The 24,120-nt window shown below is 32.5% G+C and overlaps 2 protein-coding genes across 2 annotated transcripts; both read left to right on the top strand.

Moving 5' to 3' along the window:
* Window positions 1–221: 221 nt before the first annotated feature.
* LOC145563537 (alpha/beta hydrolase domain-containing protein VTE7-like) lies at window positions 222–4,992 on the top strand. Its single transcript, XM_081623984.1, has 10 exons — window positions 222–530; window positions 1,852–1,946; window positions 2,029–2,126; window positions 2,254–2,303; window positions 2,507–2,602; window positions 2,709–2,798; window positions 3,020–3,112; window positions 3,200–3,295; window positions 4,184–4,249; window positions 4,581–4,992. The coding sequence occupies exons 1-10, from the start codon at window positions 354–356 to the stop codon at window positions 4,722–4,724; spliced, it is 1,005 nt and encodes a 334-aa protein (XP_081480110.1). The 5' UTR covers window positions 222–353; the 3' UTR covers window positions 4,725–4,992.
* A 10,202-nt stretch (window positions 4,993–15,194) lies between these two features.
* LOC145563536 (alpha/beta hydrolase domain-containing protein VTE7-like) lies at window positions 15,195–20,834 on the top strand. The gene is made up of 10 exons (XM_081623982.1): window positions 15,195–15,523; window positions 18,106–18,200; window positions 18,285–18,382; window positions 18,824–18,873; window positions 18,960–19,055; window positions 19,146–19,235; window positions 19,323–19,415; window positions 19,506–19,601; window positions 20,024–20,089; window positions 20,409–20,834. The coding sequence occupies exons 1-10, from the start codon at window positions 15,302–15,304 to the stop codon at window positions 20,586–20,588; spliced, it is 1,086 nt and encodes a 361-aa protein (XP_081480108.1). The 5' UTR covers window positions 15,195–15,301; the 3' UTR covers window positions 20,589–20,834.
* Window positions 20,835–24,120: the final 3,286 nt, after the last annotated feature.

Here is a 24,120-nt window from a genome sequence, read left to right as displayed (position 1 = left end):
AACACAAATTTTCATGTGGGTGGCTAAATAATGTAGTCGGGATTAGTCAGTCAAGGTAATTCAGTCGTTTAAAAATTTCTCAATCAAGCAGTCAGACAGGGGTTAATCGATCAACTAGAGATTACCCAATCAGTGTATAGTGTGTGTCGCGGCACCAGCCACACCCAAAAAAAAAAAAAAAAAAAAAAAAAAAACCACTTATGCGTAGTTGCTAGTTGCTACCCCTACAAAGTTGAAAGCATAGAACACGGAGTAAAGCTTACCACTTGGCTAACTCATATCCGTTAGGCGTTAGCCACTACTCATCTTCAGCATTACCCTTCAATTTTGACGCCGGTGCCGGTGATCACCCAATGTTAACTCTTACACCAACCTACTGCTTTCCATTTTCAGCAAAACCCTTGAATATTAGAACCCATTTTAAGGTTTGTGCAAATGTCTTCCCTTCATTTTTACCCAAACAAGTTGATAATATCAAAGATTCATTTGCTCGGAATTTGGCTCAAAGAATTGAGAGGTTACCTGTTCAGGTTCTTCTTTTAATCCCCATTTCTTTTCCGTTTTGATGGAGTTTTTTTGTTGCAATTTTACAATTATATTTCAATTTCACTTCAATTGTTGAATGAACTACTTTATGTAGTATTAATTCATGCTTTTGTAAAGTTTAAGTTTGATTTTGATGGAAAAAATAGTGTATGTTGCTGATTTTTGAACTAATTTGCTTGATATACTTAACCTTGTATCAACCCCACCTTGCATTACATAAATTTTCAATGTATTAATGTGGTGTCCTGTTTCTTATATGACAATAGTATCATTTGTACTTGACTGCTTGCTTAGGAGATGATAAGAAGTGAGGATTGTAGTAGAATAGAGTGGTTGATTCGGGTTCGAGGCATGTTTAGGTTTGGAAGAAGTGATTGTCTTACTAGGGGTAAGAGAGGAGCCCTTTCAGGATACAATTATGCTCTCTGATGAAATTGTGGTTATCTAATTCAGAGTAATCTCCTACAACCCAATTTGGAGTACCACATATTAATATACTCTCTCCGATTCTCCGTCCTAGAATAATTGACACGTTGGACTTTTTTCACTTTTCATGTATTAACTTTGACTATAGTTGTAATGACTTCTTGATGTACAAGTGTACTGCCCATATATATAGATTTCGATTTTCTGTTATTCGAGATATCTTGAGGATGTCATTGATCTTGGGGGCAAACCTATTCATTACAGTCATAGAAAGAGATTAGAAAAGAAGTAAAGTGTATAATACAACATAGAGCCATAGAGATATAGCAGATATTCCTCTTTCAAAGTATGCTAATAGTTTAGACCAAATTGAAATTTTAATAGAAAAAGAGGGAAGGCAAGCAATATTTTTAGATTTTAGAACTTCCCCCTCCTTATTTATGCTTACTGTGGAGTGTTCCTGAATAATTTGACCTTCCCTGATAAAGTAAATAAATTTTGTTCTGTATAGTGAGTTACCTCATCCTGGAAAGCATATTGATGATAATACCCTATAGTACCAAGGCATTGCACACCTATACTAATGTTTATGACCCATACATATTACGTTTTATGAAACTAAAAGTTGTGTATTGACAACTTTTTGAATAGAAAGGCTACCTTACGTCGAGGTAAAGAGTTACTCTTGCTATTAACATGGTCATTGTTGCATATCTTGCAACTTAGAAGGTTTTCTGTTCTTTTTAAAGAAATAAATAGAAACAAACTATGTTAAGAATTTATTAGTGAAATTCTTTAGATATATCCATCAGCTGGCATGATCACTCACACATCTTAAACCGACGTCCATTTACTAACTAGTGAACTTTGATATTTCAGTTAACATCTTCAGAGACTTCAATCATGAGTAGTTGTGTAAGGCCAATGATGCAAGGGAAGACTGATCCAATTGTTCTCCTTCATGGTTTTGATAGGTAATCATTATTTTTCCCCAGACTGTTGATTTGTAAGCAGTTTTCCATAGCTTCTCCATAGTTCATTGCATTCATTCTTCAGTTCTTGTTTAGAATGGAGATACACGTACCCATTACTGGAGGAGGCTGGCTTGGAAAGCTGGGCTATTGACGTTCTAGGTTGGGGTTTTTCTGATTTAGGTATGCCATTGCGTTTGCTTTGTACACATACAATTATGGATGCTCTTGTTGCTCTTCTCTTCATATTTCCCCTCTTCCTCCATTGAGTAAGTTATGTTCTTCATTTCAACTTTTTTTGTGGTTTTAGAAAGGCTTCCACGGTGTGATGTAGCATCCAAGCGCAATCATTTGTACCAGGTATTAGGACCTTCTTTATCTTAATTTGTTGTTTGTTGTCCTCTGTTTCTTTTTATAATGATAAGAATTTGAACAGTGTTGCTGAGTGTCTCAAATGATTCATTATTAATGGAATTGTTGGTTTCCACATTTTTCTCCTATATGGAGGCTACTTTCAAATTGTCATTCCTCTGTGACCTCTTTGTGTCTCTTGCCTGTCACAGTTCTGGAAATCCTACATCAAAAGACCCATTATACTTGTTGGACCAAGTCTTGGGGCTGCTGTTGCAATTGACCTTGCAGTTAACCATCCAGAAGCTGTAAGTAGTTCCGCACCTTCATCTCAGATATACGTCGTATGATATAAACTATAAAGATACATGGCTACAATTGGAACTTTACACGTTTTTTCTTCTAATGCATCAGGTCAGCAAACTAATTTTGATTGATGCAAGTGTATATACAGAAGGTACTGGGGAAATGGCCAACCTTCCACGTCTATTTGCTTTTGCTGGTGTGAGTGCTAATCCTAATAGAAAGTGGACCCCTTCCCCCATCAATATAATGTTAATCTCCTTTTGTATAATTGTATTGTAAGCTCTTTTGTTTCTTTGCTTTCACTGTTTTAAAGTATATTGTAGGCCACTTTAAACTTCCATACTTTCTCGGTTGGCTGAATATTTCCCATGTATAATACTGAATACGGATGCAATTGTCTAACTATTTTGTTTAAATAGGTTGCTCTACTGAAAAGTGTGCCCCTACGACTTTACGTAAATCTTATAGCCTTTAATGATGTATCCTTCAGTACCAGTGTGGACTGGATGAATGTAAGAATCCTCGTGTACAATTTAGACTCTTTAAATTGATGGGGTGTTTTCGGGTTCAATTTTTTTTGATATTATGTGATTGAACAGATTGGTCGTTTGCATTGCCTATTCCCTTGGTGGGAGGATGCAACTGTTGCTTTCATGACAAGTGGAGGTTATAATGTTGTTCCCCTAATAAAGCAGGTACATGAAAGATGCTTGTTTTTATGGCTTCACAACTAACTTTAGTATTGAGTTACATTGCTCTACACGCTTTTTAGAAAGTTCTTTGGGATAATTGACTGATCTCTTGTGTGAACAATTTCTGTTTGAACAATGCTGAATCAGAATATGGCACAAGTGAAGTGATATGAGTACAATTTCTGTAGGATAAACTGTCATCAATGTGCCTCTGACATAACTAAATTACAGTTGACCAGGAGAGCTGGGGAGGGAGGGGGTGTATTGTTTGCTTCATGCAGTCAAAAGGTGTTGAACTGGTGGCATGCGGATGAATTAACTCCTTTAGTGGAATAAATTACATGTTTGCCTCTTAGATTGTCGTTCTGGTGTACCATATCTGAATATAGAAGTTTCTATTTGGTGGACAAAAACAGTTTAAATTCAAATTGTTGCTCTGTGCGGGTGCTAATCCTGTTAGAATCTGATGTGATAAGAACTGCCAAATTGTTTGGTAATTGATTTGGAAGAGGCCAATTAATCAATGCTGTTTCTCTATGGTAGTTGTGTATAATGTCATACAGTATAGCTTAGCTAGAGTAGTTATGTTATTTTATTGGTTCAGATCACATTTTCAGTTGATGAGAAATTTTAGCCACTTTATTTTCCTGGGATGACATGAGCCCATGATGCAACCAAGTTGACATGAAAAACCATGAGCTCCGTTTCTAAAACTACGTGAACTTGTATCTGTTGTTTTAATTATGTGCAGGTTTTAGCTATTGTTACTGTAGTTTTGTTAGAAAGGATGATTGATGAATGATGATAGTGATAGGTTATATTATTAAGGACATGGAACGTGAAAACTTATAAAAAAATTTACAATTACGTTTCTATAACTCACTTTGACAGGTAAAGCAGCAGACACTTATAATATGGGGCGAGGATGACAAGATTATCAGCTACAAGCTAGCATTGGTGAGCATGTCATGTATATCTTGTAGTTACATACAATCAGCTAGCTATTCCATGATCTGTGTCTTTGATACTGAATTTTATAGAATGAGATTCAATTATATGTGTATCCATTTGGTTTGTCCCTTAAATAACTCCCAACCTCTCTGCCTCTTCAGAACTCTTTGTGAGTGACTTCTATAAACCAAATATTTTGTATGTGCACCTGTATACAAGGGAACTAAATGGATTGCAAATTTTCTTGTCCTTTGTTTGGTTTTGGGTGTAATCTTTCATAAACATGACACCAAAGATGATTCTGACAAATATTTGGAACTTGGTGGATAACTTGCAGAAACTGCACGGTGAGCTGCAAGATGCAAAATTGTGTCAAATACCTGATTGTGGCCATATCCCTCATGTAGAAAAACCCAGCTCAGTTGCTGACTTGATCATCAAATTTGCTCAACAGAACTGTGGTACATTGTCAAGAGTTTGATTTATGTGGGCATGTTCTTGTGACATTGTCCTTTTCTGGAAAGTCCAGCTCTCGTTCATGATCTAAGGAGGTCCCAATGGTTTGCCCTTTTCCAACCTTAACTTATACACCCCCTCCCTCTTTCCAAATTATAGCGGTTGATTGATTTGAGTGGTATAGATTTGTTGTATACAAATATAGATAATGTATGCTCATATATTTGTCTCGTGTAAAGCTCTTCTATGAGAAATCAATTTCTTTTTACTATGTTTGGGTTTGTTTACTTGTACTTTTGGTTCTTCCTCCTCCATTACTCTTTAAACAGTCAGCATTCTGTCTCCGTCATAATTTGCCTTAGCTTCTTTCCTGTTTGGCCTTTCGTAAACAATTCATCTTCCTCTTCGAGTGTTATTGTGGCCCTTCATCTAGTCTAATGTGTGGTTTGAAATTCAGTTATCATTTATGATTGTAACTCCCCAGCTTTGTAGATCAAGAAATATCAGAGTTTCAGTGTTGCCTAATTATGATGTAATCATTTGACTTAATGGCTTTGATTATCGGTGTCAAAGAAAACCATTTGTATGGTCGAAAAGGAGACTAGGAGTCTGTCTTTGTCAATTGTCACTCCAGAATAATGAAGTTGGAAGACAATAGGGCAATGCTCAATTTAAAAATGTGATTGCAAACAAATTAATGCTAATTATGGCATTAATTATATGGCTGTTGAAGTTGATAAACAGAGCTCACAAATTCAAGAAGTTGAATCTAAGATTCAAATCGCTTTCTATAGCACTGTTTTACTTTGGTTCTTTTTTTTTGGGGATTTTTCAACTATACTTGTAAGTTTTAAGTATAAATGGTCTGCACAAGTACACCACTAGTAGATAGGTTGGGTTCGAACTTGTTGGAGCTTCAATCACACATCATATACGATCTATTTATTTTTACCAATGAATCCACTTGATCGATATTTTTTTAGCAATGAATTGAATGGAACAAGTGATTAGCTATTGATACTTGTTTTGGTAAAAGCAATGTGGACCTAAGAAGGTTTTTAGTCAAATGGGCTGAAGATGGGGCTCAATCCAAGAGTCTTTGGGCGAGGATTTCTTACACAGCAAAGCACGTTAATTGGCCTTGGGGGTTGTCCGAGGAACATCCCTCCGATGCCTAAGTTTGTCTTTTTAATACAAAGAGAGAGTATTAAATACTAAGAGAGTAAGTGCTTGTCTGATTGAAGCTACTAGTGGATACCTAAATATGATGTAATTTGGATTATTAATACCCATGGGTAGTAAATAATGTGAGGCCTTTAAGACACGCTCTGATCGCATGTGCTCCTTTATCTATGCTTACAACTTTAACATTAAATTTTTTAATTTTGCATTAATGAGTAAAATAAAATATATGCATTGAAATTTCGCAGGAAACAAGTTAACAAGATCTTGATATTTAAGATCAAAGTTTGTTGAGTATTTAACAATTAAAAAAGAAATTTGCGCGTACAATAATAAAGAAAGAATACATGTTCACTTCAGCTTAATTTCAGTTCAGTTCACTTCATTTCCTAATTTCCTTTTCTCATGAAATATTGAGTTCAGTTCAGTTCAGCTCCAATCAGTTCAATTCAGTTCAGTTCATAATTTCCTTCTCTCATAAACTATTCAGTTCAGTTCAGCTCCAATCAGTTTAGTTCAGTTTAGTTCAGTTCAGCTCAGTTCAATAAATGCAAACATGCCCTAAGAATCGATGAATTTTGGACGTGGGTTGTGCTTCAAGCCCTACCCATAGATATGTATCTTTTTTGTACCAATTGGTTGTTAGTGTAGACGTGTAGTGGTGATTGGGATTACAATTGGTAAGGAAGACCTCGTGTTTGTGTAATAGCCCCAAATCTCCCTCTACGGAAATACTAGTATAATACATATAGTTATACCGTAGAGATAGACTTAGGCGTATTACCGCCGCGTGATTACGCAAGGCTACTCAAAATACTTAACTCAATAACAAAACTTGCAGCGGAAATTTAACTTTCTTTTATTAATACTTGTAAAATAGTAACATTGTTATGGGTACTCGAAAATAGAAACAAGACCGACATTCCTAACTAGGTGAAGCAAATCCCGGGACTCCTTTATGCTTATTCATGACTCCACCTGAAAATAGTTAACACTGCTTACCATTACGGTACACAGGGTGAACCAAAACAAATAGGAAATACGGATTAGCAAAATATGCTAAGTACGATAAGTGCAAGAAAATGTAAACACAATTCATTTGCAAACATGCTTTTAAAACCAATTTCAATGATTAATCCAATAATTCCAAAACTCGTGATTCACAACCAATTCTCAATAATCTCAAAACAATTCCAATAACTCAATAGAAATGGTTTATAAAACCACTTTCTCTTTTTAAAAACCAATGATCTCAAGATACTCAAAAATAGTACCAATAACTCAATAATTCAATAATAGTGATTATTAAAATCAATTCTTTTCAAAAATCCAATTTCCTCTCTAAGTGTGCACACCCCCCAAGCTAGTCTCCTACTATTTCAAGGCTATTCTTGGAGAAAGACTAGGTCATACAAAGTCCATAGTCTTCAATAAATCCGCATAGTGGGATTAATATAATAATCATGCTTGTAAAGCTTTTATAATAATTCAATAATTCTTATGAAATTCCTCTATGAATAAAATCAATCTTTATTATAGTTTAAATCAAAACTCCTTTTGTATTTAATTCAATCAAGCTTTCAAAAACCCTTTTAAAAACTCTTTAAATCAATCCAACATACTTTTAAAAATCCAAATTCCTTTGAACATAATAAATAATTTCAAACCATTCAAAACATGATTTAAAAATCAATCATTCAAAATACTTTTATTAAAACAAATATTAAAATCAATACCTCCAACAATAATTTATTTCATAAATCATATTTCAAATCAATTTAATTCAATTACCAATAAAATCATATGAAACATGTTATTCAAACCAATCACTTTTGAAGGTATCTAGCCACCTAAACGTACCTTGATTCCGAATATTAATCAACACTTCGCACTTTTAAAGTTCAATCACGAATACACCTTGCAAATAACATAACCATAAGGTTATCACAACATAAACTTAAATCTAATGTGCATGGACTATAAAACTCTTTTCAAATAATACTTTAATATAAAATTATAACTTTGAAGTAGGTATTTAAACTAACCATGAAGATGATAAAGGAATAGGATTAAAGAGAATTGAATTTTCGTTGGAAAGAATAGGCAGAACTTGTAGAGGCCATAACTCCTTCAATATAACTCCGAATTGGGTGATTCTTGAGCCTAACCTCGAGGATTTTTGAGAGGAACAATCTTAGATTCCATGAAACATCAATACCCCAAAAACTGACCAGAAGTGCCCAAAACTGGCTTCAAAGGTATACGGGATAATATTTGTAGAAAAAGATGAGGAGAAAAGTATGAAAAGGTTTAGAGAAAAGAAGAAGAAGAGAATTGAGTTTTGGTGTGAAGAATATGAGAGGTATAAAGAGGGTATTTATAGGCTCATGAACGAAAGAATTATGGTAGGAGAATGTAGAAAGAATTATGGTAAAAAGAATTATGGTAAAAAGAATTAAGGAAATTACTTGGAGAAAAGAGTTAAAGAATTATGGAAATTTTAATATTAAGGTGACTAAAAATAATTAATTTAAGGAAGGTGTGTTGTCATGAAATATAATATGGCAAAAAGAGATTACTTGGAGAATAATCAAGGAAGATATAAGGTAGGAAAATAAGATGATCAAATATTTAGAAGATGGAAACATAAAATTAAGGAAAATAAGAGATTTAAGGAGATAATTAAAAATACAATTTACCAAAATAAATCACCCAAAATCCAATCAAAGTGGTCGAAAATTTTGAGCTTCCATAGCTCCAAATTTTCGGACCATATTAGTAGTGTTTAGGAAATTATTTTGCTAGATTTTAGGCTTAAAAATAATTGTGTAAATAATATTTATTATACAAAATAATTAATTAATAAAATATCAATTATTCACTAAATAAAATAACTAAGAATAATCAGTTTTTCTATACATTGAAAATCCGAAAATTATAGTCATTAAATTAGGAATTTTCGGCCATCTTAAATAAATAATAAAATATAATTTTATTTAATTAAAATATCCGAAACATATATAAATAATCCGGTTTTTAAAATAGAATAAATGGATAATAAATCTTATCCAAAATCTAAAAATATTAATTAGGTTTCAAAACACTTTTGCCGCCAAAATTCCAATACCATTTTGGCTCCAAAATTCAAATTGTAAAATAAATTACTTAAAATACTCTTTTTAGAAAATACTAATTAGAAAATACGTCTCAAAAATATGGGGTATTACAGTTTGATCCCCGCAACAACAATTGGGAGGGGATTGGAACCTAACCACCCACAACTGATCCCTGAATCTAGATTAGCCCAAAGGATAAATCGGGTGGAACAACAAAAAAAAATGATCTTGTGTACAATAAGGCCAATCCATAGGTTAACTATATCATGTTGTGTCATGATCATTTGTTCAATGATTACATACCTAAGCTATTTTTCAGTTAATTTTGTTGTGTTACATAAAGTAGATTGAATCTCTATCATAACTTGTGATTTTAACTCAAAAGTTATGGGCCATGTCATACTGTAATCTTGGAGAGATTGTTATATACACCCGAGTGCACCGTGTTAGGCTTGTTCATCCCAAGTCCCATATGGAAGGAGTAAGGAGGTGAAGAATTACTTATAAGTGGAAGCACACTCCAATAGTATGAGGCATTTTGGAAAGGTGCCCAAAAACAAATCCGTGCGGGTTAGGCCAAAAGCGAACAATATCATACTAATGTGGAATGGAGTGTGCATGCGACCCGTCAAGGTGGGTGACTGGGGCCCAACAAGTGGTATCAAAGCCAATGGTTTGGCGGATAGACTCGGGTGCTATGTGTGGGACATTCCCTCAAATGTGTGGTGCCTTGCATCGAAAGTTCTCTTGATATTGTGACTCAAGTGGTGTGTTCTGTGGTGATCGTGGTAGTGCAAGATAGTTTTGCTAGAGGGGAGGCCATGAGTTATATGGGCTTTGGTCTGAGGGGAGGTTTGTTGGGGTTGTTCATCCCAAATCCCACATGGAAGGAGTAAGCAGGTGAAGAGCTCTTTATAAGTGGAAGCACACTCCAATAGTATAAGGTCTTTTAGGAAGGTGTCCAAAAACAAATCCGTGCGGGCTAGGCCCAAAGCAGACAATATCATACTAATGTGGAGTGGAATGGAGTGTGCGTGCGACCCGTCAAGGTGGGTGACTCGAGCCCAACACATCGTACACCCATGAATATTTTGTTCTCATTTTGATATATATATTTTTTTTTCTGAAACCAAGCTTGGTTTCTCATTTTGATAATTGTTTTTCGTTTAATAATTTGTGTTCATCCACTATTTAATTAAGCAAAACTTTATTTATTTTTAGAAATTTGGCTTAAAATAATACCAAATTATGCAAAATAATACAAACTCAACTGTTTGATATTAGTGGAACCACCTTTTATACTATTTGTGTAAAATAGTACGTCGGTCACTGAAAAATTTTTCTAAAAATAATCCGTCAATATTTATTATTATTTTATTGACGGAATATTCCGTCATAGAGTAATATACATTTACATAGTGCAAAAATCAATGGGTATAAGCAAGAGTGTTACCATGAGGGATGCTACATATAAACCTGGTTTATGTGGGTTAGACATAAACTCCCAATAAAAAGGTGTCACGTCACTGGTAGCTAAAAAAAAAAGAGGGAAAACTATTTGGCTTTAGGCACCTAAATACACTGTTGGGCAGGAGAAAAGGCTTAGAACCAAACTTCATTTAATGTTTCATAATCCCAACAACATCTTTTCAATTAAAAAATCAACAGGTTGTCGGCAATTACTATGCATAATTTATGACAAATGTTGGTAAAAAAAAAAAAAAAAAAAAAAAAAAAAAAAAAAAAAAAAAACCAAACTACTATTTTATAATTCATTTGACAGAAGAAGTTATAAAAGCATATAGCCCCAATATCAATTTATATTTTATTGTTCCTAGAAAACATTCTATCTGATATCATATGTCATCACCAAGAGGTACAAATTTACTAGTCTATACATAACAACCAACATTCTCAATGTCTCATTGTCCGATCCCTATATATATACCATACATTATTGATAAGAGCATAGGTCAATAAGGGTCGTGATCATGAAGGAAAAAATTCTAAACCTAATGGGTATAACAACAACCGATATTTGCAAACTATAATTTATGTTTTGAATACTATTTAAATATAAGTTGTTACCAAAGTTAATTCAAGCCTAAGGTTGTTTTAAACTATTTTCACAAAAATAAATATTTACAAAGTAAGAATAACTCATCAATGCTAAGTGTGTGTTTTCAAACATCCAATATTAATGACAAGACTTGAGTTGAAGGGTTAAACTAAGTAGTGAATGGTTAAAATCAAATAATAAAGGGGTTAAAAAAAATTATTTGGAATAAACAAATAGTTATTTATGAAAATTAAATAATTTTTTTGAAATATATTAATAATAAAACTTAAAAGTTTGGAATATAATCTTTGTTTATATCTTGTAAGTAGATTTCTAACTACCCATGATTTTATTAATTTTTTTTTCTACATTTTCGTTAGCATTACTACTATGGTCACATTTTTTAATATTAATTTTAAACATAAGATTTCACGTAAGAAAAATATTTTTAAATGGAGGATTTAAAATATGAACTCATGATAAATTATTTTACAAAAAGATTATATTATGCAAAAATAAATATTTAAAAATTAAGTAGTAACTCTTTCAAGTTAAATTGGAGGGATTAAATGAGTTAGTGAATTGTTAAAATCAAATAGTGGAGGGTTAAAATAATAACATTTGGAATACATAAATTAGTTATCAGTTACTAATAAATATAGCGTTATATGACACAAAAGTTTCAAATACATATTTATACTTCCTCCGTTACATACTAGTTGTAACTTTGGAATTCTTAATTTCATATCAATGATACCCAAAAGTTGCTACTAATTTACATTTTATTATCCTTTTACCATGTAAGAAGATATACGACTAATCTACGTTTTATTATCCTTTACTCATCAACTTATAAGTAGATTAGTAACTATATTCAATAAACCATTGATCCAATATTGTTTGCAATACTAATATGATCTTATATATTCCTTAACTAGATTAGAACCCGTGTGACGCACGGTATACTTTATGAATTAGTAATTTAAAAATTTTAGATTTTCATCAAAATTATGGTGTAGTACTGGTTCAACGTCACTTATTAATACATATTTCAATGTAGGAGATAATTTACTAATATGCTATTTAAAATTATTTCAAAATTTATATGCTTTAGTTGTAATGTCAAAGGTTCTAATATTTAAATTTGAAAAATGTTAAATTTGAAAGCTTCATAAAAAAAATTAAAAAAAAAAAGAAAAAAAATGACATCCACCTTGCATTTAGGCGGGAATTTTTTTAATTAAGAGAGCGATATGTAGGCAGTGATGATGCCAGCATACTCTGTTTTAGTAATAGTTAATAAAATCGATATTATATAAGAGGTTACTCCAAGATACAAAAATTATTAAACTTGTAGTGTACATATACTAACTCTCAATCACTTGTTATTTTTAAAATTGAAATGATGCTCTTCTTGTAATAAATTAATAATACAACTACTATTTTCTGATCTACATGTTTTACCAAAAAGTGAATTACGCTACTTAATATTAATATAGATAATAATTGATTATTAAAATTCTTAATATTGTAATATAAAAATACTAACACTTGATACGTTAATTAAGCAAATAGTGAGATTATGCAAAAATAATCATTTACAAAATATAACAGTGAAGGGTTAAAATAAAATAGCGAAGGGTTATAATAAAATAAATTTGGATAACAAAAAATAGTTATCAGTTACTAAAGAATATATAATTTTGTGAAAAAAGGATTTAAAAATGCAAAATAAGTAAAAGTTTTAAAACATGTTAATAATAATACTTAAAATTTTTTGAAACTTTCTTTACATCATCTTGTAAAGACATTTTCAACTAGCATTACTAGTTTTGATTTCATTGCTTAATATTAATATTAGATAACTAATTATTATAAGGCACACCATTTATAAATCTTGTAATATAAAATAAAATAACAACTCTCAATCAGTTGTTTTTCAGAAGGGAAACTATGCTTCTTAATATTGAGGTAATTTACAACTAAATCTCGATAACAAGTGTTTATCAAAAAAATGAAATTATGTTCTGTAATATTTATATTAGATATTTGATTATTATAAGGACAAATAGCACATCTCGATCAATTGTTATTTTTTAAAAGTTAAATTTTGTTCCTTAATATTAATACTACTACAAATATTTTTTTTTAAATTTACAATTGTTAATTGCATCAATAACCAAATGTGTAGGATATTCACCATGTTAACATCTTCATATTTTATACTTTTGTACCGTATACACCACCATTATTTAAAAACTATAATATAGGTTTTGAATACTAATTAAATAATTATTGTTACTGTAAAATAGTTAATGACTACTATTTAAATAACTATTGTTACTAAATGAATTAGAAACTTACAATTGTTACAACCCATTTTATTTTTAAGATACTAGATTTTTTTCTTTGTTTTTAATAATTTCAATTTGAACTATCAATAATTTATTGACACCAAACATTTCATGGATAGGAAAGCTTCATGTTTGGTGCTAAAAATGAATATTAATTTCTTATTAACATGTCATCGTCATTAATCAAGGAGTTTAATCCATTGTGAATAATCCAATGCCTAACATCTGTTACTGGGCAATAATCTATCTTGAAGAAATTTTATACTTTGACACTTTAAAATCTAGGAAAACTCTTCTTCACAAAAAAATCTGAAAAAATGGATGAATATTGGAAATAACGAATTTCAATTCACATAATATAGTACGATTCGGTTGAACAAATGGTTGGTGTGAAAATATAACATTATTTGTCATCAAATTAATTGAATAATTTGAAAAATCAATAATAAAAAAAAAAAGCTAATATAAATAAAAAAACATCCCTTTTTTCCAGCTTTAATAATAAAATTCATACAAATCAACAAAATTTTCCATACTAGATCTGTAACACAAGAGAAATAAAATATAATTAAAAATTATTGTATAACAAAACATTGTATATTCATATGAAATTCTTAAAAACAGACAAATTTTCAAGCAAAAATGAACAACAATAAAATTACAAGAACATAAGAAGAGAAAGAAGAAAGCGAAAGAAAGACTGCTTAAAAATCGAAATTCAAACCTCAAAAAATTTCGCCAAAATTAATAAGCATAAAATTAGTCGTGAAACATGATTATAAACATTATAAAAAAAATTAAAATTATAGAAAAAATCTGGAAAAAAAAAAAGTGAATTTAAGAACGTGATGAACATTAGAAGAGAGAAAACTGGACTAAAAATAATTCAGCCAAAAAATGAGAGAATTGGGTGGTTGGAAAAGTGGATACATTAAATATGCCTAAAAAATACAAATCAGATTTTGAAATTTGGTTTAAATTTTAAATGAAAAGTTAAAATATACGACCTCCGTTTTCTTTTAGTTGACACCGTTTGACTTTTACACTATTCACAAACTATACTTTGACTAGCATTTGTGATTTATAGCTACGGCAAAACATGGTCAAATGGAATCTTGTTTAAATCGTCTCAATGTATATTTTATTAATATTCAGTTTTTATAATTTTACAATGTCGAGAATTAGAGATATTAATCATCAAAATAGTGCGTTGACAAGTGTAAAAAGAGAAAAGTATCAACTAAATAAAACGGAAAAAGTAATATTTTTGGGCCCCAAAACAAACACCTTATCAAGCAATGTCATATCAGTGATTTATACATGACCCACATAACCCAGGTTTATGTGTAGCCTTTGCGGTGTTACCGTACATCCATACTCCATATTAAATGGAAAAAGTAATCGGTATTCACACGTTAAAGTGATGCATTTGAAAAACAGGGGTTAGTACTGTAGCAGAGACTAGAGAAGCGGTTTACTCTAAAAAGAAACCCAAGAAGTATGTAGATTTTGGAATGGACAAAATAACAAAGATGTAAACTTTTGGTACTTGCTTCTAGTTTTGATGAAGCTCCTCTGCCACCATTGCAATTTTGCCAGTGAGTTGTCAACTAATTTCTGAACTTCATTCATTTTTTTAATTATAAAATATCTTACATGTTCGTTTTCAACTTTTCATACAAATTTAATACTTGTACTCGTATTAAATCAAATTAATTCTTGTTAGAATAAACAACTGCAACAGATACCAAACCAAAGTTTCATCCACCAAAAATTAAGTTGTTCAATTATTAGTGTAATTTAGCTATAAATTCCAATTTCTTAGGGAATTTTAAGAGGGCTCTATAAATATAATTTCACTGAGAAATTCACAAAGAAAAATAAAATAAAAATGGTAGCAGTAACAGTAAGTAGCTATTCAACAATGCAATACATGAAAGGATTCAGCAACAACAACAACAACAACAACAACAACAACACCAACAGAAGAAGAAGAAGTATGAAAGTGAATTCAGATCAAGAATTTCCAGCATTTCTTCCTAAACAAATCCAGAAAATCAAAGACCCTTTTGCTAGAAATTTGGCTTTCAGAATTGAACGTTTACCTGTTCAGGTTCTTCTTTCTTCAATCTTTATTTATTTATTTTTTTTTTTTTTTTTGATTTAAAGTTTTTATTTTTAATTTGTAATTTTCAATTTATAATGTTTTTCATGAATTTCTGGGGGATTTTTGTGTTTATGTACTCAGAATCTGAAGTGGGTTTTGAAACTGCATTTGCATGTATCTGTAATTCTGTAAATTGGTTTGAATCTGTTGTTTTGAATCAGCATAGTAAAAATACACTTAATTATTTTGTTAACAATTAATTGTGTTGTGTTTTGACTAATTTTCTTTAGAAATGTTAATAATTTTCAATTTTAATCTATTTGCTTGTATATAATTCTGTAGTCTGTAGTAAGTCTATATGAGCAGTAGTAGAGGTGGCAAACGAGTCGTTCAAATGAGTTTAATTTGGGTAATGTTGTAAGGGTTTGGTTTGGGTAGACTCAAGTTCGGGTAACCTAGTTTCGAGTCGAATTCAATACAATTTTGCGAGGTCTTATTAATAGAAGTCCGCACTAATACTAACAGGGGGAGCTTAAGAGCATTGAAGTAGGGCTGCAATTTGACAATGATCCAATTTAATTAGTTGAGTTTTAGCCGATAAAAATTATTAGTGTTCGAGCTAGCTTTGGGTAGTTCTTTTGAAGTTCTACATTCTTGTTCGAACTTGGCTTGTTAGGATTTGTATGAGTACTGAGTACGTGCTTGTTTCAAATTTACGAAATTGTGATGAAATTGAATTTATTAAACCAGTCTAGAGATACATTTTGAAATAGGTGGTTTTCTTAAAGATCATATTCATCCATTTTTTGTACTTTTGATTTATTTATTTATTTAAAGTAATTCAATTCAATTTAATTACGGAGTAGTGTTTAAATGAAATTGATGCACATTTTTTGCATTTAAGAAATCTTTAATGATTATAATGTCACTTAATGTCTTAAATGCATAGTTGATGTTATCCCTTCACCTAAAAATTAATATTCAATAAAAATAATTTTAGTTCTGTAAAAATAAGTTTAGTTCAGTTATAATTAGTAACTCTAAAGAAGATAATATAATAGAGAACGAGGGCATGTTCACTTCAGCTTAATTTCATTTCAGTTCAATTTAACTCCAATCACTTCAGTTCTGATCATAAATGTGAACATACCCTTAGTAAAAGTAATTTTAGATCAGTAAACTTAATTTCAGTTTTGTAAAAATAATTTAAGTTCAGTATAAATATTTTTATTTAGACAAAAATAAAGTGAAGTCAACAAGGCCTTAGTTTAATTATAATGACAAATTGGCTAGTAAAAGCTCACATGACATGTCAACACGACACGACATGATTTGGCAGGTTAATGTCAAGAGTTCCAGGTACAACACAATTATTGAATGGGTTAGGCTAGTGTTGAGGTTCCATAACCCGTTTAACTTCGAACATGAACATGAGCACAAAACGACATGTTTGCCAGCAGTAAAGTTGACAATTTCATGTCAATAGTTGTAGTTTGCCTGTAATTTGGTCACTAAATGTAATTTTTCCTATTATATAAATGACTTCATCCAGGTGCTTTAATTAGCATATTTAAACAAAGGTCCTTGTTCATATGAGTTAATGAAGTGACCGTTTATTTATTTTCATGATCAACTTGTTTCTATTTATTAGAAGCTCATTTGTTCATCTAAAATATCACGTGTTGTTAAAATATTGCTTTATGAGACAGCAAGATATAGCAAGTAGCAATGGATGTGATTATAATTTTTTTTTTTTTTTACCCTTTTGGGTGACATTTTAGAGTGCTTTTACGTGATGAATAGTTTGGATATTTTCAAATGTCAAAAGCACGAGCTCGTTTATGAGTAAAATATGTTCATAAAATAAGCCTAATGTGGATGCAGCATGGGCTTTCCTCATACCCTGCACTTAATATTCCACTTGAAAGTGGGAGGTGGATGAGATTCGAACCCGTGATCTTTGTGTCAAAGCTGGCTCCAAAACCATGTTAGTGGACCAACTCAACCAAAAATTTAAGCTAATGGTTGAGGCTTAGGAATATGTTCTATACTCTATCAGAATTCCACTTAATTAACAAAAAATTATTCTTTCATTAGCCATTCATGAATACTACAGCTTATGAAAAGAACTTAGCTTGAACATACTTTTGATCTTGGTTGAAAAATGCTTGCTTAAGCTTGCCTGAGTTAAAGAGGAACGTGAGCATAAATATGGCAGTTTCAATACAGCTCGACTCATTTACACCTGTAGCTCTCCCCTTTGCATTTTGTTGGGTTTCTTTGGACAATTGGACTCATTATCATGGAAGACCTTAAAGAGAGAAGATGATGAAAAAGGGGGAAATGGCGATCTTTTCAAAACACTAAAGTTTATAGTTTGAACCCCTGATGGAATTTAGCGTCTTTTACACTTGTCTTGACGTGTTTATTACATTGTAATCAAAGATAAGTGGCTACAATTATAGATTGAAAAAGGGGAGAGTCCGATTCTCTGACTTGTTAGAATTCAGTGTAATAGTGTATAATCGGCTACATTGACCTCAAGTGAATAAGGAAAATTAACACGTTTCCCTTTGTTGCTACTGCAGGTTTCATTCTCTGACACCTGCATTATGAGTAGTTGCATTAGGCCATCTATGCAAGGAAATAGAAGCCCGGTTGTTCTCCTACACGGGTTTGATAGGTGAGGCTCTTTAGGTGATATATGCTGGTATTGTGCGTGTTAGATTTTGTCGCTTAATTTCCTACATCATTCATAAATTTCCAGTTCTTGTTTAGAGTGGAGATGTGTGTACCCATTACTTGAAGAAGCTGGTGCGGAGTGTTGGGCTGTTGACATTCTTGGTTGGGGATTTTCTGACTTAGGTATGTGTAATGGATTCAAGATTGATTAATTTTGCTCACACAAAGAAGACAGAAAATAGAGAAAAAGACTGAATGTTCCATTAATACTACTAATCTTTTTACAAATCTAGTAGCTTTAGGCTATGACTCTCCAAATTAGTGATCGTTAACTTGAGGCTACAAGGTAGTGACTTTAGGTCACAAGTCACCTAAAACTCTCTCACCATTTGCCTGCCTAGCTAGTCCTTTTTCATCTCTCCCTGTTATTCTAGAATAAGCTTTTGTCTATGTGCGCAGGTGGCGGGTCTCTCTCTCTATTTATGCTAATTCTAATGACTATTAATAGTATTAAATTAGACTACCCATAACGCTGCTCCTTGGGTCAATTCATTACAGTATGCTACCTCAATGTACATTACTCGTTGTTATTGTAAGTTTTTAACCTCAATATTGGTGTACCAGAACGGCGTCCACCTTGTGATGTGGTATCTAAGCGTGATCATCTTTATAAGGTAGCCTTAATTATTAAAATCCTCTTATCTTGTTTGGTTGAAATGCCACCTTTTCAAGTATTCAGTTGCATGTCTGGTAATTACAGTTTTGGAAATTGTACATCAAAAGGCCGATGGTACTTGTGGGACCAAGTCTAGGGGCCGCTATTGCAGTTGACTTTGCCGTGAACTATCCTGAGTCTGTGAGTCATACTTCATGAGATCTATGAAACACTTTGAGAAGTTAGTCACTGAACTCCTGAAGTCTGACTATATGTGGCTTATTTTTTCAGGTCAGTAAATTGGTTCTGATTGATGCAAGTGTGTATTCAGAAGGTATTGGTGGAATGGCACGATTGCCCACTACACTTGCTAATGCTGGTGTGAGTGCCACTATTTTTTGTACTCGTGTATTCTAGATGCACTTAAGCCTCATTTTACAATACGACTTTTTGATTGTCTTGGAGCAGCTATCATTATTGCAAAGCATACCGCTACGACTGTATGTGAATAAGTTGGTGTTTAAGAATGTACCATTCAGCACCAACTTTGATTGGATGAACGTGAGCATCTTTTTATCCTTCTAACAGTTATGAAATTTCTGAATGACCTTGATTTTGAGAACCGATCTTTTCTCCTTTGTAACCTTACAGATAAGCCGATTACATTGCCTTTTACCCTGGTGGAGGTATGCAACACTTAGTTTCATGGCAAGTGGAGGTTACAAGGTTACATCTATGATAAAACAGGTTTGTCAGACGTCTGAATAAATCTAAAGTAGCTTCTGTAGATGCATGTGTAGGATCAAGCGCCTTTGGAGTGCATTGAAATGAAATTAAGTAAAAAGTAGTCTATGGTATGGTGGAATTTCAAAATTATTGCAAAGAGAGAAGGCATGAAAAAATTGGAGCACAATGGCTATAGCACTATGATTAAATGACTAAATGAACATCAAAAAATTTAGCATCGAAATTTTCAACTATGTTCATAAATCATCGAACTACTAATATGTATATATAATGTCAGTTACACCGACAATATATATAGTCGTCATGAAACAGTGAATATATATATATCATCTATAATTTGCATGTATGTCTTTTCCAAGCAGTTTGTCCAAAGACAATTTATATTCATTTACATAAAGAAGTATGCATTTTACACTTGTCAGGTCAGACATCGGGCACTTATCATCTGGGGAGAGGATGATCAGATCATCCGGTACAAGCTTGCATATGTAAGTCCATGTTATCTTTCTGAGATACGTACTTTGAAGTCACAACTGAAGTCTAACATAATTTGCTCTTTTGTACTCGTAACAAGGTCACATAATAATGACTGGTGAAAACCCTCATGGGATTTTTTTTCTTTCATAAAGAACCCCCGCTTAGTAAGAAAAAAATCCATGAACACCCCTGTGTAAGCGAAGAAACTAAGAAACAGATCATCAGTAGATGTCCCTCAATTTCATTGGAGAATTGCATATCCTATATTTGTCATTCATTTTTACTAACATATATTGGCATCCATTGATCTTTTCTACTGTGTCAACCCAGAGGTTGTGTGGTGAACTGCAAAATGCCATTCTGTGCCCGATACCAGATTGTGGACACATCCCTCATGTAGAAAAGCCATCTGATGTCGCAAACTTGATCCTCAAATTTGTTCAAGAAGACGACTGTGGCATTACCAAGAGTGTGTCCACTAAGCCAAATCCAACCTGTTCTTGTACTTAATCTTGCCCAACTTCAGGGAATATATCTGAATACCAAGGTAATTTTTTACCAATAGCAGTAATTTTTATTTGAATTCAAGTGTAATAGATCATACATACTATCATAGGTATATGAGAATAGTTATAGACTTGTAGCAGTTTAATACATCTATGATGTGCTAACTCTTTCGAGTTCTAGGCTAATGCTTGTGAAATGGCAATGAAAGCCCAGGAATGCATCGAGTATAAATTAATTACAGTATCAATAATTTCCCATAAAAGATACAGACTTCTTAATATTATAAATGTGATGAATAATACTCCACTTCGTATTAGATGTTTTAAGTGCCACCCTTCCATTACTCGATAAAAGGCATAGTACGCTCTGTCTAACCATTGACCAGTGCATCTGTGCAGCGTGCACGGTTTTGTCATCTCGTAGAAATGTTGAATTACTTGAGTTCTGTGGGATATGCATGACGGCATGGATCGTCTACTCGTGACGATTCTGATTATCATTTACAAGAATGTGATTTTAGAATGGAAAATTTAACAACAAACCAACTTTTGTCCCATTCTCCTAAAATGGACAAACTTTTAAATCTTCTCAAAATAAACACAAGTTTGCACTTTTTCTCCCAAAATAAAACCAAATGACCAGTGACCTGTACAACCGGCCATTTTTATTAAATTTTTCTTTAATTATTATTTTTTTTAATTAAAAACCTTTAATTATCTTTTTCAAATTAATAATTTAATTATAAATAAATAGATCACTCTCCCCTTACCTCACTGCCATACAACCACCACCATCATCCACCACATGCAACCCTGTCATGGCCACTCTCACCCCCACCCACCACGAAACTCTCTAGACATGCCGGAAAAACCCCCTAACCATACCGAAAACCCACCCACAACACGAAAAACTCCTGACAACTCCTCTCCCAGACCTGAAAACTCCCCCCCCCCCCCCCCCCCGCCAAGCCCCGAAAATCCCACCTCGAAAACCCCTGACAACCATAATCATCCCCCATTGCCGCCAAATCCCCCACCTAGAAACCATTAAGCAACCATAACCATCCCTATGCACTCTACCCACCCACAAATCCAAATAAAAAATAAAAATTGAGTTGTTCAAATTTAATCACAAGAATAAATTCGAGCAGCTAAATCCTAATTTCTATCACGATCTACCATTTTTTTTTCAACGATTAAGCTCGTCAATTTAAGGTTTTTTTTTTATAATTGTTCTTGAGTGTTTGTGATGTTTTCCGGGGTTACTGTTGGGGTTTCGGGGGTTAGATGGGTTTTCGGGGCCTTGGAGTGGTGGTGTTGGGTTGATGGTGGTTTTCATGGCGAGAGGTGGTGAAGCTTAGTGGATATAGCTTAGTGGCTAGTGGGTGGCTGGCATGTGTAACCTCGACCAATGATTTAATGACACGTGGATTTTTACCTGGTATAACAGGTAAGGTGACCTGATGAGTTTATTTTGGGAGAAAAAAATGCAAACTTGTGTTTATTTTGGGAAGATTTAAAGGTTAGTACATTATGGGAGAATAGGGCAGAAGTTGGTTTGTTGTTAAATTTTCCAAATAAAAACCTTGACCAATTATTTGATGACGCGTGGATTTTTACCTGGTATAACAGGTAAGGTGACCTATTGAGTTTATTTTGGGAGAAAAAATGCAAAATTGTGTTTATTTTAGGAAGATTTAAAGATTTGTCCATTTTAGTAGAATGGAGCAAAAGTTTATTTATTGTTAAATTTTTCCTTTTAGAATTGGAAGCAAAAGATTTGTGCGTGTGTTTGGGGGGAAGTTGGGCCATGGGGTATGGAGAGGGGGTGTTCCAAAAAAGTGGCTATTGCACATTTACCAATGTCCGAATTTGGAACTAAGATGTGACTAATTAAAAAGCTAGAGTAGAATAATCTACTCCCTCTGTCCCCGAAAGAACGACCTATTTGGGTTGATTTCGCGGCTATTAAGAAAGTTAAATAAAAAGAAGTAAAAGTATATTGGAAAGATAAATTTACATAGGATTTATAAAAAAAGTAGAGAGAGAAAGTAATAAAAGTACAAAGAGAAACAAAATTTTATATGGAAAAGCTAATTTTGCACAAATATTATTGCAAATTGGTGGGGATTTTAATGTAAATGGGTCATTCTTTTTGGGACTAAAATTAGGTTAAATGGGTCGTTTTTTCGGAGGCGAAGGTAGTACCATTATACAGTCTTCATTAACCATGAAAGCTACATGCTGCCAATCTGCCAAATAAAAAGAAGAAGTTTCTTTCAAAATCCAAAAGTATGATTCCTTTTGCAATTTGTCATCTACAATTTGCTAGATTCAAAAACAATTATTGCTGTATGACTAATTAAGTTAAGTAAGAAAAAAGTTTTTTTTATATCAGGAGAATATGAAATACTTCTTTCGTTTTTTTAGATGTATTACTTTTTAAAAATATAAGTTTCAATTTAAATGGATCACTTTCTTTTTTACTCCCTCTGTCCTATTTGACTTTTCACGGTGTTCACGACGCGTTTTAGAACGCATGCATCTTCTTTTCATACACGTAAAATTATAAAAACATCATATTAATAAAATATGCAATGAGCCGAATCTAACAAGATTACTCATGATTATGTTATCTGTTATAGATTAACGGTAATTTACGGTCAAAGTCTATAAAGTTTGACCCAAAAATGACAATTGAGTAAAAATAAAGGGATAAAAGGAGTGGTTAATAAACACTCTATCTCTACTATCAAATGGGTCTGCTTTTTCTTTTCTGTCTATCTCTTTCATCTCTAAAAATTGTCTAAGAGTCCGTAAATTTTTAAAGTGATGCAACTAAAAAGAAATAGAAAAAGTAAGTAAATTTTTGGCGGCCAAATTGTTGCTCGCTCTATAGAACAAACGGAGAGATACAAATGCAGAAGCAATGCAATCCCACCATAAGCATGAAAAGGACCTAAAACATGGTTGATCCATTCTCACGTGGGAAGCCTTTGAAAATAAGATCAAGTACTAATACTTGATTAGTAGCCGCCAGCCAGCTGATGACATTACTTTTCTAGTGTTAATGCAAACTTAAACTCACTAATACACTACCTAAATCCAAACTCACATGTGCCCTTTGTATTTTGTGTGCTCTAATCCCTTTTTTATTTGTAACGTTCTATGTTTAATTAATAAATAATTTACGTACATTTAAGCATCAATCTTCTAGTAGTACTTTCTGCTTAATGAATACAGTTTATGCCGTCCAGCCTAATACATACCAAAATTAGACACCCACCATGGAATAATTTGACCTCTTTAGTCTTTGGGCTTTTCCAATAGTATTAATTACTTGTAACATCTAATTATTATTCACATGTAATATTGACCCATCTTTTATAAGTGTGTGCACATGTTAGTTGTCCAAATTAGTAAATGTGAGATGGGATAGTAGTCTATAGGTTTCGAAATGCATCCATCACTTTGACTCGTATACTAAGAAGTAAGAACGTTACACTATGTCATGCTTGGGCGCGTGGCTTAAGAAA

The sequence above is a fragment of the Chenopodium album genome, chromosome 10 (assembly GCF_948465745.1).
Source record: "Chenopodium album chromosome 10, dcCheAlbu1.1, whole genome shotgun sequence".
NCBI classification, from domain to species: Eukaryota; Viridiplantae; Streptophyta; class Magnoliopsida; order Caryophyllales; family Amaranthaceae; genus Chenopodium; species Chenopodium album.
This window is presented reverse-complemented; position numbering and strand designations above follow the sequence as displayed.